Source organism: Epinephelus lanceolatus, chromosome 3, assembly GCF_041903045.1.
Source record: "Epinephelus lanceolatus isolate andai-2023 chromosome 3, ASM4190304v1, whole genome shotgun sequence".
Classification (NCBI taxonomy): domain Eukaryota; kingdom Metazoa; phylum Chordata; class Actinopteri; order Perciformes; family Serranidae; genus Epinephelus; species Epinephelus lanceolatus.
Genome location: NC_135736.1, coordinates 18,864,374 through 18,881,167, shown reverse-complemented (window position 1 = coordinate 18,881,167; position 16,794 = coordinate 18,864,374). Strand labels below are relative to the sequence as shown.

At 40.2% G+C, this 16,794-nt stretch overlaps 1 protein-coding gene across 1 annotated transcript in view; it reads left to right on the top strand.

The window, feature by feature from the left end:
* The window catches only part of LOC117254690 (uncharacterized), a 75,078-nt gene that overhangs the window by 17,411 nt on the left and 40,873 nt on the right, over positions 1-16,794 (top strand). The window contains exons 17-35 of the mRNA XM_078166593.1: positions 1,397-1,465; positions 2,754-2,951; positions 3,072-3,189; positions 3,304-3,392; positions 4,046-4,185; positions 4,965-5,177; positions 7,451-7,514; positions 7,620-7,709; positions 9,713-9,919; positions 10,304-10,379; positions 10,508-10,667; positions 10,805-10,900; positions 12,895-13,045; positions 13,489-13,574; positions 13,871-13,948; positions 14,051-14,206; positions 14,353-14,415; positions 16,468-16,549; positions 16,693-16,741. Of these exons, the coding sequence (XP_078022719.1) occupies positions 1,397-1,465; positions 2,754-2,951; positions 3,072-3,189; positions 3,304-3,392; positions 4,046-4,185; positions 4,965-5,177; positions 7,451-7,514; positions 7,620-7,709; positions 9,713-9,919; positions 10,304-10,379; positions 10,508-10,667; positions 10,805-10,900; positions 12,895-13,045; positions 13,489-13,574; positions 13,871-13,948; positions 14,051-14,206; positions 14,353-14,415; positions 16,468-16,549; positions 16,693-16,741 (2,185 nt within the window). The remainder of the gene's footprint in view (positions 1-1,396; positions 1,466-2,753; positions 2,952-3,071; positions 3,190-3,303; positions 3,393-4,045; positions 4,186-4,964; positions 5,178-7,450; positions 7,515-7,619; positions 7,710-9,712; positions 9,920-10,303; positions 10,380-10,507; positions 10,668-10,804; positions 10,901-12,894; positions 13,046-13,488; positions 13,575-13,870; positions 13,949-14,050; positions 14,207-14,352; positions 14,416-16,467; positions 16,550-16,692; positions 16,742-16,794) is intronic.

Genomic DNA, 16,794 nt, shown 5'->3' with positions numbered 1-16,794 from the left:
CTACTTCCTACTACTTACCTAACCTGAACATACCCTCTTTAGGCTTTCATATTACAGGGCTGCCAAGTTTCAGAAAATGACAAGAGTGAGACTTTAGTGTCATGATGCATTCGGAAAAAAATTGGCCTTTTTTAACATCGATTTGGCCCGTTTTAATGTCGATTTATACCTTAAGACTGATGTCCTCACCTCCATGCCAGCAGCTCTCCCTGCACTGTGGCCTCCTAATGCTAGTTTTACAGTGGTTCTCAAAGTGGATTCCAGGGACTCTGTGGGTTCCTTTAGGGGGGTCTAAATTGACCCTTACAAGGTCTGTAACTCTGACAGTGTACAAATGGAACCAAATGGACCCATTGGGGTTCAATTTAGAATTTTGTGAAACACTGCTTTAGGGGGGTCTAAATTGATATTTACAAGTCTGTAACTCTGACACACACACACACACACACACACACATTGAGACTAACATTAGAGTCTCTTTTTCAAGTGTGAACTGGCCAAGAGAAGAGGCAAATAAATGTTACACAGCTCTGCAACAAATACAGGACAATGATAGACTAGAGTAGAATTATAGCAGCCTTAAAACAGTACATATTAACTAGGAAACTCAAGGAGAAACAGCAAATCAACAGTGAACAAAACTGGGTAGTTACCTACCGTCCGTCTTCTAGCAAACAGGAGAACGTCGAGTGGGTTTTAAATGTTGGCGCTGTTGTGTGTGAAAGATAGTTAGAGACGCCAAGACCCGCCTTGCGTTGCTTCTGATTGGTTTATATTGCGTGGTGCCTTCCGTGGTTGGTTAGATTTAGGCACAAAGGACTGATGGATTGGTCTGGGATTGGTTATCTCGGTCAGTCAATCAGAGTTACTCGAACTACGGCAAGCCGCGCGGACCAAAGTTTATTATCATTCAAAAAAAGAAATACAGAGTATTGAATGGGGAAATGTAAGCGTGAGAAATGTCAAGTGTGGTGTGAGAATGGGTCAAATTGCGTGACTGTCACACTCAAAGCATGACGCTTGGCAGCTCTGATATTATATCAATGAAACATCACTAACCAGGAGAGGTGGGTGTAAAAGTTTGGGGTTCTCTTTCATAGCATTCGTTTTGATGTCTCACTGTGGGATATGCCCCCTCAGTGGCTATCAGTCATGACATGGATGTCAGTGCTTTGCACCTTTATCTATGACTGACGCAGCATCACAATGTCATACTCTCATCTGTGTCAAAGCTAATGTTCTATTTTATCTGGTAGCGGATGACTCTACTGCTGGGCACTAGTTGCTAAAGATACTAATCCAATTGCTCTCACTATAGGTTTTTTTCTTGAAAATTCAAGTCTAGGTCCAACCTTGTTGGGTTCTGTAAATGATCTTATCTGTGTTGCATTGCCAGAATTGAAGTGTCCATCCACGAGCAGAAAGAAACGGAGCACTACTATAATGGAGGTCAGGACCACCTTAGGTAAGGATCACAACTCTGTGTGGCTTAGTATCCTCATGTTCAGTCATCTTCCTTCCCACAAATCAGGCTCTCCGCTATGATTGTTGTAACTCTATTTATACTTTTTACTCATACTTAATGCGTTAATCTATTCCTTCATACTGCTACTTTACTACAGTGAAGAGAGAAATCCCTCCTTTTCAGTGGCACCCCCACAAAAAATTCATAGTGGTGGCCGGATGGGTCCACTGAAAATCCTGGGGTGGCCCACAAAAACCAAAAGCCATGACTGAATTTCAGGAAGTTGCTTATTTAAGTATATAGGCTAGAAAACTATGCGGTTACATGATGGCTTCTCATTCGGAATGAAATAAAAAATCAGTTTAATCAGTTTTAATAGCCTTTATTCTGGTCCGCGCAAGGTTTGTGGCAGGAAACCGGTTATTGCAACGAGTCCGACTGCTCTATCTCAGCCCGTGGCCATGGAAACGAGCATGCGCAGAAAGACCGGAATGAACTTAAAGAGGAATGAGTGTATACAAGTGCGAGAAATTCTTTCATTCGGAATTAGAAATGGAAATAATCCAGCCCCTTACATCGTATTGAATTTTCAATTGCATTGGCCATTTTCATTCCGAATTAGGTGTTTACAATGTCAGTAAAGAGAGTTAAGGAATCGCATACTGATACACTCTGGTTTCTTATTTTACATTTAATAATACTAATCCTCTGATGACTAATACTCTCACTGTTAACATTTTAAGTTCCAAAACAATTAAAAAGACAAATATAAAGCTAATTTAAAGGAGTACATTGACTGCAAGGAACAAAACATTTACTGGGAACAAGAATTCTCAAGTTTAGGAAAGACCTGGGTGTACCCATGGAAACCATTTTCATTTAGATATTTTGAGGTGAGAGTTTAAGGGACCCCTTAAAAAAATTGCCATGCCAGTTGTTCCCGCGCTCAAATCTAGGCTAAGTTTGGAGCATTATCCCGACAAGCTATGCTGACATGGTTGGTACCAATGGATGCCTTATGTTGTCTAGTTTTACAAGATATCACTACTTTTGCACTGACTTGAAAAATAAGCACGTCACAAGCTCTTAAAGATAGTAATACAAGCCTCCAATTATTTTTGCCACTAGGGGGCCTAAGGATAGTGTGTGTTACATGTTTTACATATTGTGATTTTGGGCTATCTAAATAAAACTGACTTGACTAAGAAATATGATATACAGATTTGTATATTTACAAATTGTACTTCATTTCTTTTTACCTTTATTTATCTGTATCCTTTCTTTCCAGCAAGTCAATATGAAGACCAACTGGAACATGACTGTTGTGTGGATGGCATGAGGGAAACCCCCCTCTCATACACCTGTGAGAGACGCTCAGAGTACATCAGTGATGGTGCAGCCTGTGTTGCAGCCTTCATACAGTGCTGCAAGGAGATGGAAAGCCAGCGAGCTGAGAGGAAGGAGGATACCCTCCTGCTTGCTCGCAGTAAGAGACGGGACGAGGGATGGGTTGAAGCCCTACGTGGTTATCATCATGGTTATACTGGTAGTTAGAAAACAACATCTGCCTCCCAATATATACTAACATTTTTTAATGACACTTTAGGTGAGGAAGATGACAGTTACATGGACAGCAATGAAATTGTGTCTCGCACAAAGTTTCCTGAAAGTTGGCTGTGGTCAGATATCACGCTGCCGGCTTGTCCTCGGGAAAAACCTAACTGGTGAGTCAACTGAAATATGAACAAAGAAAATACACTGTTGACTAAATTAATGACATTACAAGGATTCAAAGCTACCCTGTACCTCTTAAACAGTAACACTTTTCATTGTTTCAGTGACACCACATCATGGTCGAAAAATATTCCTTTGCAAGACTCAATCACAACCTGGCAGTTCATTGGCATTAGTCTGTCAAGAACTCAAGGTGAGGATTCAGTGACTAACATGTGTTTTTAGCCAGGCTCAGATCACAAGAGTTTTGAGTGAGATCATCCCTTATTCCACCCTTTTGACAATCAGAGGAAAAATCTGGTCTAGAACTTGGGTCAGTACTAATGTCAGCCCAGATTATCTGGCAATGTGAGAGGTTTACAGACCCAGTCTTAAACCTCCCTAACTGCTCGCAGACTGTTATATTTTAATCAGGAGAGACATGTTTTTTTTTATAGTAAAATGAATATTCATTAACATGTGCACATGCGAATGAAAAATGGAAATAGTCTTTGGCGATTAGACCCCATAGAGATGGTACGATTTAAGGAGGGTGATGAATCCATGTGTGATGCACCATTATTTTCAAATCTTATAGTGTGTGCTTATTTGAGATTAGAGAGAAGGACATCTGTTTTTGAAGTGTATGAAGTGAACCGATTTCAAAATTTGTTAGGATTTTAAAACTGCGGTAGTCTGAGCCCTGCCAACTCCTGCCTATGTGATGCTTTGCTTTGTGTCTGTGCCCCATGTATTTTGGCCATTAGTTGTGTCTCTAACCTTAAAACTCTCCCATCCCTTACATCTTTCCCTGCATCTCTTTCTGTTTCATCAATTGTTTTGATTTTTATCTCTTTTATCTTAAAGGAATCTGTGTCGCTGAGCCCTTAGAGGTAATTGTCCGCAAGGAATTCTTCATCGATCTCAGGCTGCCGTACTCTGCTGTCCGTGGAGAGCAGCTAGAAGTAAAGGCAATCCTCCACAACTACAGCCCAGATCCTATCACCGTAAGTCTGTATTACTCTGATGTTTTATGCCAGAACCAATAAGAAATTTTATAAAGAAAATTCACCACTTTGGAGGAAATTAAGTTTCTGATGCTCAATACCTTCAGAGGGAGGACCCCCAACCTTCCCAGTTTCATATGTGTCCCTCTAAATGTTGAAACAAAAAACTGAGCATAGCGTTAGTTCAGGCAGGACACGTTGTCAGGCTCAGCTCACATCCCTGCTACTTTAGCTGATTTCAAGCAGCCCTTTCAACTGATGAGTCAGCCGATAGATCACATGATTCCTTTCTATGCAACCAATTGGTGAATCTCATTCAGGGCGCCCTATTTAAACTGCTCTGGCCTGCCTACTGTTGCTGCTTCCTTTGCAAGCCACTTTGCAACCTGCCTCCACCCCAGCTCCTCCTTTTTATGCTTTGTCTGACTTAATTACTGCTGCTCTCCCTGCCTTAGCTTTTCCATGTAGGTGCATGGAAGGGCATGGAGGTGTGCTCTCTCTGCTTCAGGCTTTCTGTGTGGGCCCAAGGAAAGGCAGAGAGGCCCCAGAACATACTGTAAAATATAATACTGCAAATGGAAATAAAGTTTTTTTTGTTTGTTTGTTTGTTTTGTTTTTTGACTAAGGTGGTCCTGACTGAACTACACCGTTGGTTAGATGACCTAAAATGAAACTGATGATTATGATCCTCATTATCCACTCAGTGTGGGAAGGGAGCTTCATCTTTAATCAACAACACATACCTCAGTCTTTGTCTCCATCTTTGTCTCGTTTTCAAGGTGCGTGTGGATCTGATTGAGAAGGAGCACGTGTGCAGTTCAGCTTCTAAACGTGGAAAGTATCGTCAGGAAGTCAACATTGGGCCCCACACTACACGATCTGTACCCTACGTCATTATTCCCATGAAAGATGGACGATACCCCATTGAGGTCAAAGCAGCCGTTAAAGATTCGTCGCTCAGTGATGGAATCATGAAGATGCTGCTGGTGGTGGTAAGAGAAACAGCCTCCATGTCCGAGGGTTTAGAGCTTCTTTATTCCATATTACAAATGTTCTCTTAAATGTTCAAATTTCAGTTAAAGAAAGTTTCAACTTTTCATTTCATCTCTGGTCATTGTGGTTGGAGTGTATATGAAGCCACTTTCAGGCAGTTGCAACCAGTTTGGATGGATGCTCAGCTGGGATGTCAAATGCAGTAGGGCTGCACAATATCAGGAAAACATGAGATATGCAATGTTGTTGAATACTGCAATGACAATATGACAATAAATAATCAAATATTGACGTATACAGTTTTAATGTTCTAATGTTTAACCCTATGGGCCCGAACGACGCATAGTGCGTCCAAATTAACACCTGTTCTTCTCTATTGATTTTCTCCGCAACCGTGCATCATAGCGAGAAGCCACGCATATCACGTGAAACAACGGAATTGTAGCTTTCCGACAAGACCAAGCACTTGTCGGTAATCCAATGTTTTCACAGCGAAAAAAAATTGATAAAGTTACACTAAAATGATGTATAACAGAGCTTTCATACAGCTTTGCACACACATTACTCTTAGATGGATTACTCGCGAATGCAGGGTCGCACAGAAACGCCACACATACCACATGAAAGCGCAGGGCCAGAGCTTTCCAGTGATACCACACACATCATGGTGCTGTCATCCCATCACGGTATAAATACAGATTGATTGTCTACAAAATAAAACCTGACGAATTTCTTTACAATCCATTATACAGATCTTGTTATCAGTCACTTCATATAGTGAGGAATATCGTATCTTACCACGTCTTAGGCTTGCGTGTGTTTCTCCCTGTCTATCCACGTTTGTAGTCCGGCTTTCAAGCCAGTAGAAGGTAGATCAGGTGTGATAAATGATTGTGATTTTTGATAATCCCATAGAAAAAGAATATATATGGATAATCCATTAAATAATTTACTGTATAAATTCAATTGTCCAACATTTTGAGAAATCTGCTGATTCTCTTTCATTCTGAGAAGAGTTTCCTTTTCACTTATTGAGACTGAACAAAACAGGAAAAACATAAAAAAAGAAATAAATTTGCAAAATATGTACTGCAAGAAAATGATGGACGGTGAAAATATTTTTTCAGCACAGTGCATCCCTTGGACAGTAAAACATCACTGGGTCATCATCGACATGAATCAATACAATATCGACCAGTAGCACAATCACATTATTACAATGTAGCATTATCAGGGGGAAAAAAACATGGCACGTCCTCTGAAGGGTAAGGCACCATCATCACTGACATGAGTGAATACAGAATCTGTTGTCACAGCAGACATTGTGATGTAAGATTTAAATACAATGTTATTGTATACAGATGGTCCACTGGGACCTCCGTGCCATCCAACCACCTTTACCAGAAAACAACAGCACACCGAGCTTTAGAGAGCTGGGGATGAGGGCAGGTGGCTGGGCGGACAGGTGTCAGATCTGTGCAGAGCACCAGAAGAAAAACAGTGACACCTCACCAAAACACAAGTTTCACTCTCAGTGGTTTCTGTGACAAGAGATATACTTTCAGAATTAGAAGGCCTAAAGTCACCCAACACCACCAATTCAACACCATTTGCAGTGTATGAATGCATGGCACATGTAGGCTAAATATACTATTTATCGCAGTTCAAAACATTTTTTGCAATAATGTAATCAAGCATGCTGATATTACGATGAAGGTAAATTTTCCATTTATTGTGGAGCCCTAATAAGCAGCCACTTGCTAGAGTGTGGAATCAAGTCCTATTCAATGAAAAAATGCATGACTGTCCATTAAGCCACGGACAACATCATTTGTGTAAGCTATCCAGAATCATTACAAGTCACAACAGTATGCTTTGGTTAGCTTTAGGCAGAAAGACAACACTTTTAGGTTATAAATTTAAGTTGTAAATTTAGGTAGAAGTAAATACTTAGTGAAAGTTTAGGGAAATGTGGTTTGGGTTAAAAGAGGTACTTATGGTTAAAGTAGCTTTGTTGTCATGGTTACAGTAATAACCATGTGTTTTAAGGCTGTTAGGTTATTGTTGGCGTGTGTTGAAAAGAACATTGACTGTTGACTGGAGACAGGAAACGAACAGCAATCCCCTGTGTTACAAACAGACATCTTTTGGGACTAAGCTTGTTAATGTTAACCATATCAGCCTTTTCAAAATAAACTGCATTTTGTTACACACTAGCAGAAAAAGATAACTCTGTGATTTCTAATGTTTATTCTAACTGTTGTTTTTCCAGCCTGAAGGCGTACTGGTTAAACATCCTCAGATTATAACTCTAGACCCCACTAATAAAGGTGTAGGTGAGTTTACCCATAAAATAACATCATAATATAGTAATTAAGTAACATTGTATTTTTATCACCTGCTAACTGAGCGCCAAACTTGGCCACTGTTTCTCTTTTTAGGTGGTAAACAAGAAGAAACTCTCAACAGTGGAATTCCTAAGAAAGATTTGGCTCCAAACACACCTACCAGCACACAGATCTCTGTGACAGGTGAGATACATTTGGTCATGTTACGTGATACTGTGTTTGTACACTGAACTCTGCACTGGTGGAAACTGGTATTGACCCAAGTGGGAAATGATAATGGGAAATGTTGGGGACCTTATGCCTCCGCGCCAGCAACAGTTATGTTTTTGGGTTATCCGTTCATTCATCGGTCTGTCTGTTCGTCTGTCTGTGCATCCCATTTTCGTCAGTGTGATATCTCAAGAAGGCCTTAAGGGAATTCCTTGGAATTTGGCGCAAACTTCCACTTGGACTCAATGATGAACTGATTAGATTTTGGTGGTCAAAGGTAAATGACCTCACAAAACATGTTTTTGGCCATAACTCAAGGATTCATAGACACAAATGTCAAATAGGATAAAAAAAAAAGTGATGATATTTTATATCCAAAAGTTAGGTCAACTTCACTGTTACATCATAATGTTTTGCAAAAACACTCTTCTGGTCATTATTCAAAACCATAACTCAGGCATAGAAGGGGAGACATTTGGTCAAATACTGAATACTAAACTTGGTTGTCCATCTTGAAACTGTGATGATAGTACAGATCTTTTCTACTATTGGGTTGAAAATGTGTGTGAAGCATCCATGTTTTAGACAACGTAGCGTCTATGCAGTAACATCCATATTTGAAGCATTGTCTACTGTCATGGCAACATATGAGTCTGGACAGACATTGATTTTAACAGCAACTGCTACTTGACTGGTTTGTGGAGACATATAGACGCTTTCGAGACCTACGTCATCGCCTCTCACAAACAGGATGCGCCCCCAGTCTCGAGTCCCATGTATGAGAGCAGCGGATTTATTATCTTTTCTTTATATATATACTTTATATATAATTTATTAACATTAACTTTTTGTCATGTCTTCCTGTTGTGTCGTGGGATGCCAGACCAGATCTAGTAAAAAGAAAGAACTTAAATTTCACCGGATTCCAAAGGGCAAAGGACTCTTCAGTACTAACCGGAGAAGACCATCTAGCCTTTTTGGTTTGTGGAAGCTGATTTGTTTCAGTGGAGCTGGCTCGACCTCTCTCCTGGACATCTTCCACATGCACAGTCCTGATGTACAGGACGCCTTCTCTGTCCTCCCCATCCTAACATAGAGCTCAATCTTAAAGAGCACTGCTGTTGCATGACCCTAGCCTGCAATGTCAGATAACAAAATGACATAACAACAAAAACGAGTCTTGCCAACAAATGCATAAGAGGTAACTTACTGGCTATTAACACACTGAAGTTGTAGCTTATGTTGTGCTCTCAGAATTAACGCTATTCAAATAATAGGTGGTACTGTGTAACTTATGACAAATGCGAGTTAGATATTGTTAGCTACCTAATAGCCATAGTCAAGTAAGCTCAGAGTTGGATATTGTTAGCTAGCTAGCTAACGTTACTTACCCTGCCATGCATGAACAATTCGCGGTCAAGACTAAGTTCCTGGGTTTGTTTATAACAACCCATGCCCGGTACACACACATGGTTTTGTGTCCCTGTCGTTGGCTAGGAAGTACTTCTGCTTTCAGGACGCAAAATCCTTCATTCAGATCACTGTACATGATACACACAGACAACATAGTTATATGCGTCCAGTGACTTGTACGCACGCAGCTTTTCTTTGGTGTAAACACTAGGTTTTTCAGTCAGATATGCATAAATATCTGGCCACTGGATCGTGGGCCATTTAGTTGGATCGTCCATCCATTCCTTTGGATCCCTCAAATATGGATCTGGAAGTCTTTCGCCGTTGGCCAACATTAATTTGTTTAAATAGCATTCCCGATCCTTGGGATTGAGCAACTTCACATATCTCCCCAGCTCTGCCATGTTTACTGCTACCCTGTTGCGCGCGCTTATCGAGTCACCTGATCACTATTTACCAACACTCAAGGGGTCTATAACAATGAGTTGGTAATTCTAGTTTTTAGTTGTTTCCTCCTGATGCTTTATGACATGTTTTTTTCTCTGTTTGTGTGTGTTCGGCAGGGAGAGAACAAGTTTCTGCACTGGTGGAGCACGCCATTAATGGAAACTCTATGGGTAGTCTGATCATCTTGCCTTCAGGCTGTGGAGAGCAGAACATTGCCAGCATGACCCTTCCGGTCATTGCAGCCACATATTTGGACAAAACCAACCAGTGGGAAGCTGTGGGCTTTCAGAAACGTGCTGAAGCCCTACAACACATAAAGACCGGTAAGCTCACACACAGACATATTTGTTAGCACAGATACCAAAAATCTTCAGGCCCCTCTGTGTGGGGTTTTGAATTGTCTGACTTGATCAAAGTGGTATCAAAAAAGACGGTGTGGTAGACAGTAATGCGCACTACCCCTGCCCACAGAAACAAGCTTGGGCCACAGAGAATTACTGGTCTGGGCAAACACATAGACTCATAAACCACAGATGTTTTCACCAGAATTGTTACAGACAAAAACCTGCCAGCAGATTAATTTGAAAGATGCTATAATCACAGAAAAAAATGTAACAGGACTCCTCCAACTGATGTCTAGTCAATAAGAATCAGTAGGGAGTTGAATGCAATCACTAAAAAGGTTGTGTATTTTTGTTTGTGTACAGGCTACCTGAATGAGCTGGCCTACCGTAAAACTGATGGGTCTTTTGGTGTGTTTACTCATTCCAAAGGTAGCACCTGGTGAGGCATTTGAACATCCTTGACCTCAAAATGTTTGCAGATCCTCCTTTAACTTAGATTCTGACTCGCACATACATAAAACTAAACTAACACCTTTTCCTCTCCTCTCCTCTCCTCTCCTCTCCAAGGCTGACAGCATATGTTGCCAAGGTGTTTGCCATGGCCAACAATCTGGTGGCGGTGCAAAGGGAACACATCTGTGAAGCCATCAAGTTTCTGATTCTCAATGCCCAGCAACCTGACGGCTCATTTAGAGAGATTGGAGATGTGTACAGTCACGCTATGCGTGTGCGTGCAACTATTCAATTTATCTCAATTCTTCATTTGGTGTCAGAAAAATAGTTAATCAAGATAAAAACAATAACATGTCATTAACTATTATTTTATATGAATAAAAACGTGTGTGTGTGTGTGTGTGTGTGTAGGGTGATGTGGGAGGCAGAGATTCAGATGTCTCCATGACGGCCTTCTGCCTCATTGCCATGCAAGAGTCACGTGCACAATGTGCAGCCACTGTCAGTGTGAGTACCTTACCGTTGTTGTTTTCTCTGTGTTTTCTTTTCATACTGGTATATCACATAATGCAGTTTACACTAAAAGAGAGGCAGGATTACTTTTTGAAATTCTTGATAATTCTTTAAAATGGGTCCTTTATTCAGAGAGAGGTAGACAAAAGCCAGGTTATCTGCTGGGCAGCCTGTGGTGTTAGATTTGTACCGAAGCATTAAATCCAGTGATGACACAGTCAGTCAAAATATAAGTGGTCTCACTGCTGCCTTTTTTGTTTTTTAAAATTATGCTAAATAAAGGTTATATTATAGAAACAGACCAATCTTCCACAGTCTACATCTCTGCTTTCAAATATTGTAGCAGATTGAAAGCTATATGAAACTAGCTCACTAGCACATTTGTTTCATTTTTGACCACTGAACATCATAACATTACATGCTAACATGAGGAACATATGCAGCGAGAGTTAGAAAACAAACTTTCCGAGTGCTGTGGTGGCTCTTTGGTGGACACTGTCACTGTCGCCAACGATGCAATGCTGAAATTCTGAATTGTGACCAAAGTGGCCCTTCCAATGTTTTCAGCTAAATCGCCAGACATGTTGGCATGTTGGCAAGCAAGGAGAGCATGGAGAAAGTGACCGACAGTGGAGTGTACCCATAAATTCCGCAACTTCAGTGTTAGCAGATGGGACACTAAAGACTCAAAGTATATGTCAAATAAAATTTCCCCAAACATGGTTTCTGTCATTTTAGGTAGTTCTTATCACACTGATGTATGCTCAAGTGTTCATTTTCTCCAATTAGTTTGGTTTTAATTTGTTAATTGATGCTAGAAAAACAGTCTGACCATCTGGGCTTTTATTTTGGTACTTCTGCTGAGAGGCAGTGTGCATTTGCTAAATATTAAGTTTCACCAAGCACATGTAGATTTAACATTTAACATTTAGAGTTAACATTTAGATTTAGATTTAACATTTAGATTTAACATTTGACATTTAGATTTAGATTTAACATGTAGATTTCACAGTTCACCGAGGTGCCCTTGAGCAAGGCACCGAACCCCCCAACCGCTCGGGGCGCCTCACCAAGGGCAGCCCCCTCACTCTGACATCTCTCCACTTTGTGCATGTATAGGTCCTGTTTGTGTATGTGCGTGTCTTTCGGACCTGTGTGTAATTGACAAGCAAGAGTGAAAACATTGAATTTCCCCTCAGGGGGATTAATAAAGTAAATAAACTTAAACTTAAATTAGATTTAAGATTTAGATTTAGATTAAACATTTAGATTTAGATTTAACATTTAGATTTAGATTTTAACACTTAGATTTAACATTTAGATTTAAATTCATCATTTAGGTTTATATTTAATATTTAGATTTAACTGTGGCATTATATTAAACATATTTCAAATATTGCTGTAGATGTGGTAAAAAGTGACTTTAAAAAATTCACACCACTTTTTTAAATGTTGTTTGAAGCTAAATGTGGTAAAATGTTGCTGTTGATTTCAGTGTGAGACACTTTACAAACGGCACCCCATACACAGAAACCTCTGCCGCCGACTAGTGTTTTGGAGGTGTAACTGCAGAGTGACACAGACACACCACCACAGAATTATAAATGCTCACAACGGTGTAGGCCACATGCGTAGGCTAAGGCGTAGGGTCACACAAGTATGAATCCCACTTTAGCCTGCTAACTAGGTTGGCTATGCTAACAAGCTTTCCAACAGGCTAAAATATGTTCACTAACATTAAGAATAAGGATAATGTCATTTTGCTCTGTTTTTAAAAGTCCTTTATCATTATTATTATTATTATTATTATTATCATTATTATTATTATTAGGTCTGAACTATTGTTCCAGGATCAAATCACAACATTCTTGAACAGGTGTAATAATAATAATAATAATAGAAATAAATGGATTATCTGGATTATTATCTATTATCTGACTGCTCTCCACTCATTTTAACTAACTTTCTTCATGTTTGTCTCTGTCCAGAGTCTGCCAGGCAGTATAAACAAAGCAGTGGCCTATCTGGAAAGGCGTCTGCCCCAGCTCAGCTACTCATATGCCGTTGCCATGACGTCATATGCCCTGGCTAATGAAAACAAACTGAACCGTGAAATCCTCTACAAGTTTATATCCCCAGGTGTCATCACACAGTAGTATACTTAAACTCATATTCAAAATTATACATCCACAAATAATTAGTATATAATGTTTATTAGAGCCCAGCTGACACATATGGTTGATATACCTATACTACTGGTAAAAAAAAATTGAATCACTACTTTTAAGCGATCTTTATCAGATATGCTTACTTGTGTTAAGTGTTAAAAACCAAATATATGATTTTCTTTAATCTGTCAAATATTGATATCCATATTGGCCTAATCAATCCTTCTTTCAATCAGGCTTTCAAGTTCATAGATCAAATGACCTACAAGGATAGAAAAATTAGTTAAAATTTGGAAAACTGAACATATGATCAAAAGTTTTAAGATGAGGAATTGGGACGAGCAGAATAAATTAAAGATTTGTGTTTGTGTGTGTGTGTGTGTGTGTGTGTGTGTGTGTGTGTGTCTTCCTCAGAGTTGTCCCACTGGCCAGTAACTAAAGGGCACGATTACACACTGGAGGCCACAGCTTACGCTCTTCTCGCTCTGGTCAAGGCCAAGGTGAGCATGTCCCACTTTGTGTGTTTCATGAGGAGTCAGAGTTTTCATCCATGCTACCTCAGTAAAAAGGTCGAGGTTTTGGAAACAAAAGTCAGTGAAATGTGTCGCTCTGTAATGCCACTGACTCAAAATGTCAGTTTTTTTTCAGTTTTTGCTCATATACTTAACAGAATGGATCATAGATAGATAGATAGATAGATAACAGAATCAGGACTTCTCTCTATTTCCGCTAAAGTTAATGAAGTTAAGTCAACCACAGAAAAATTCAACCGTTTACTTGCCTTCTGTTATTAAAGCTTTTTGAAGATGCCGGACCAGTTGTGAGATGGTTCACTGGTCAGCAGATGGTGTACGGAGGCTACGGTTCAACTCAGGTAACACAGACCCTTCTCTCTGTCTTGATACCTTATGTTAACTTAGAACTTATTTCTTCCAAAGTCGTGTTTTCTCTTCCTCATTTTTTTTTCTCTCTCTAGGCTACTATAATGGTGTACCAGGCTGTAGCAGAGTACTGGGCCAATGCTAAAGAACCAGAGTATGACCTGAATGTGGACATCTTGTTGCCGGGCAGGACAAGGCCAGAAAAGTTCAACTTCAACAGGCTCAACCACTACGCCACAAGAACATCTAAAGTGAGAAGACGTACAAACTAACATGTACTGGCTCACTGATATCATCATTGCTGAAGTTTTCTGTACGTTTCCCCTGCTGTGTGTGTGTGTGTGTGTGTGTGTGTGTGTGTGTGTGTGTGTGTGTGTGCATATTAAAATTCCCACAGCTCAATGATATAAACCAGGATGTGAAAGTGACTGCCACGGGCTCAGGAGAAGCAACAGTGAAAGTAAGTACTGTACAATACATTATTGTTCAGAATTTTATCACCTGTTGTGTATTAAAGGTGACCTATTATGCAAAATTCTTTTTTTTTACATGAATATCTGTCCTTGGTATGTTTAGAGACCAATGAGTTGCAGCAGCAAAACTTGGTAGTCCTCAGGGTACCTTGTTTAGTCAACTCAAACAATGAGAAACAGACAGAAAACAAATGCACATAGGGAAAACTCCTGTGATCGTCAAGTGGATTGATAATGCGTGGTCACGTAATGAATGTTTGAAACAACCAAAGCCGTTTTAAAACTTTATATAACTGTAATACATATACAAATGTCAAGTTGAAGGTGATTTGCGTGAGACATAAGGGAAATTGTAATAAAATTGGTAATCATCCATCCTTATAGTGGTCACTTTGACCAGGACACAAATTTGCGGCTCCTAGGCAAACCCCCTAGGAACACTGTTCAGCCTGGAAGCCATTTTTTACCAGTGGCCTCTCACAGTGTTACAACGAAAAATCCCCTGCTCCCCGAAAAGCTTTTTCCCCATAGACGATCAATCAATCAATCAATCAATCAATCAATTTTATTTATAAAGCCCAATATCACAAATCACAATTTGCCTCACAGGGCTTTACAGCATACGTCATCCCTCTGTCCTTTGGACCCTCGCAGCGGATAAGGAAAAACTCCCCCAAAAAAACCCCTTTAACGGGGAAAAAAATGGTAGAAACCTCAGGAAGAGCAACTGAGGAGGGATCCCTCTTCCAGGACGGACAGACGTGCAATAGATGTCATACAGAACAGATCAGCATAATAAATTAACAGTAATCCGTATGACACAATGAGACAGAGAGAGAGACAGAGAGAGAGAGAGAGATGCAGGTAATGACAGTAGCTTACAACAACATTATTGAAAGTAATAATATTATAGTTATACTTCTGGCTACTGTGGTACAATATGTTGAAAGTATATATTAATATCTGACAGTATACATGTGTGACAATAATCATGTGTATAATAACAGTAGACGTATGACTAATGACTAATGATGGCAGCAGCAGCAGCAGGAGGCATCTGGCAGGACCACGGCAGCAGCACAACCACACGCGTCACGCTATCCAGGCACCGCTGCGATATGAGTTAATCTGAGAGACAGTGGAGCACAAAGGCTCCGCAGAAGAAGCCGAGTTAGTGACATCCAGAATGGCCAAGTTAGCAAGATTCAGTAATAGGACACAAGAGAGAGAGAGAGAGAGAAGGAGAGAAGGAGAGAAGGTGCCCGATGTATTATAGGGGGGTCCTCCGGCAGACTAGGCCTAAGTCAGCCTAACTAGGGGCTGGTACAGGGCAAGCCTGAGCCAGCCCTAACTATAAGCATTATCAAAGAGGAAAGTCTTAAGTCTAGTCTTAAATGTGGAGATGGTGTCTGCCTCCCGGACCGTAACAGGAAGATGATTCCACAGGAGAGGAGCCTGATAGCTGAAGGCAATGATTATCAAAGAGAAGTCTGTAGAACGGTTGACAAGACACGTCAAACTGCAAAGAAGGTCAATTATGACTCTTTCTATTATTAACTCCGACAAGTTGCTCAGTGGTGCATGAATCCAAAAAAGCTCTATTTCTGTGGTATGACATTACCGGGATGGTCAGTGCTGCTTCCACATCACTGGCCAAGACTTCCACTGGCCATGATACCTACATCCGGTTTAGCACAACACCAACTTGAATGGGGGTAAAATGATTTAATCTTGCAGCTCTCCTAGACTTTCCAAATGTTATTGGACCAAATTGTATAAATCCTGATAGTTAAACGAATAATTTCCTGGGGGTTGTGATGCTCACAAAAAAATGTATCCACTGATTTACAGCCATCTCTCTCACAATGTAAGTCTATGGGAAGAAGTATTTTCGGGTCCAATGGCATCATGTAACTGACTCGGGAGTTTTAGTTCTACTGGCCACTAATGAAAATAGGCGTCAAAGCCTGGTGCACTTTTTTGGGGCCTGACTAGAATGGTCTATCATATATTAAGATGCACTTTTCTCCGTGTGACAGATGGTGTCGCTGTATTATGCTCTGCCTAAAGAAAAGGAGAGTGACTGTCAGAAGTTTAACCTGTCAGTGCAGCTCCTCCCAGGTATTTTGTCTGTATTTGTTGTAATTGTACCTGTTTGCCATCCATTTTCCTGCTGGCTAGCAGTCTTCTTGCCATGTATTTTTCTTTTATGAGAAAAAACAAAAACAAAAATCAAATGCTGATTAAATGTTTTGCTCCTGCAGAGAAAATGGAAGAGGATGAGAACATATACAGGCTGAGAATAGAGGTTTTGTAAGTACGCGTCATACTGATGACTGTTAGTAACATGGCTTTACACAAAACAT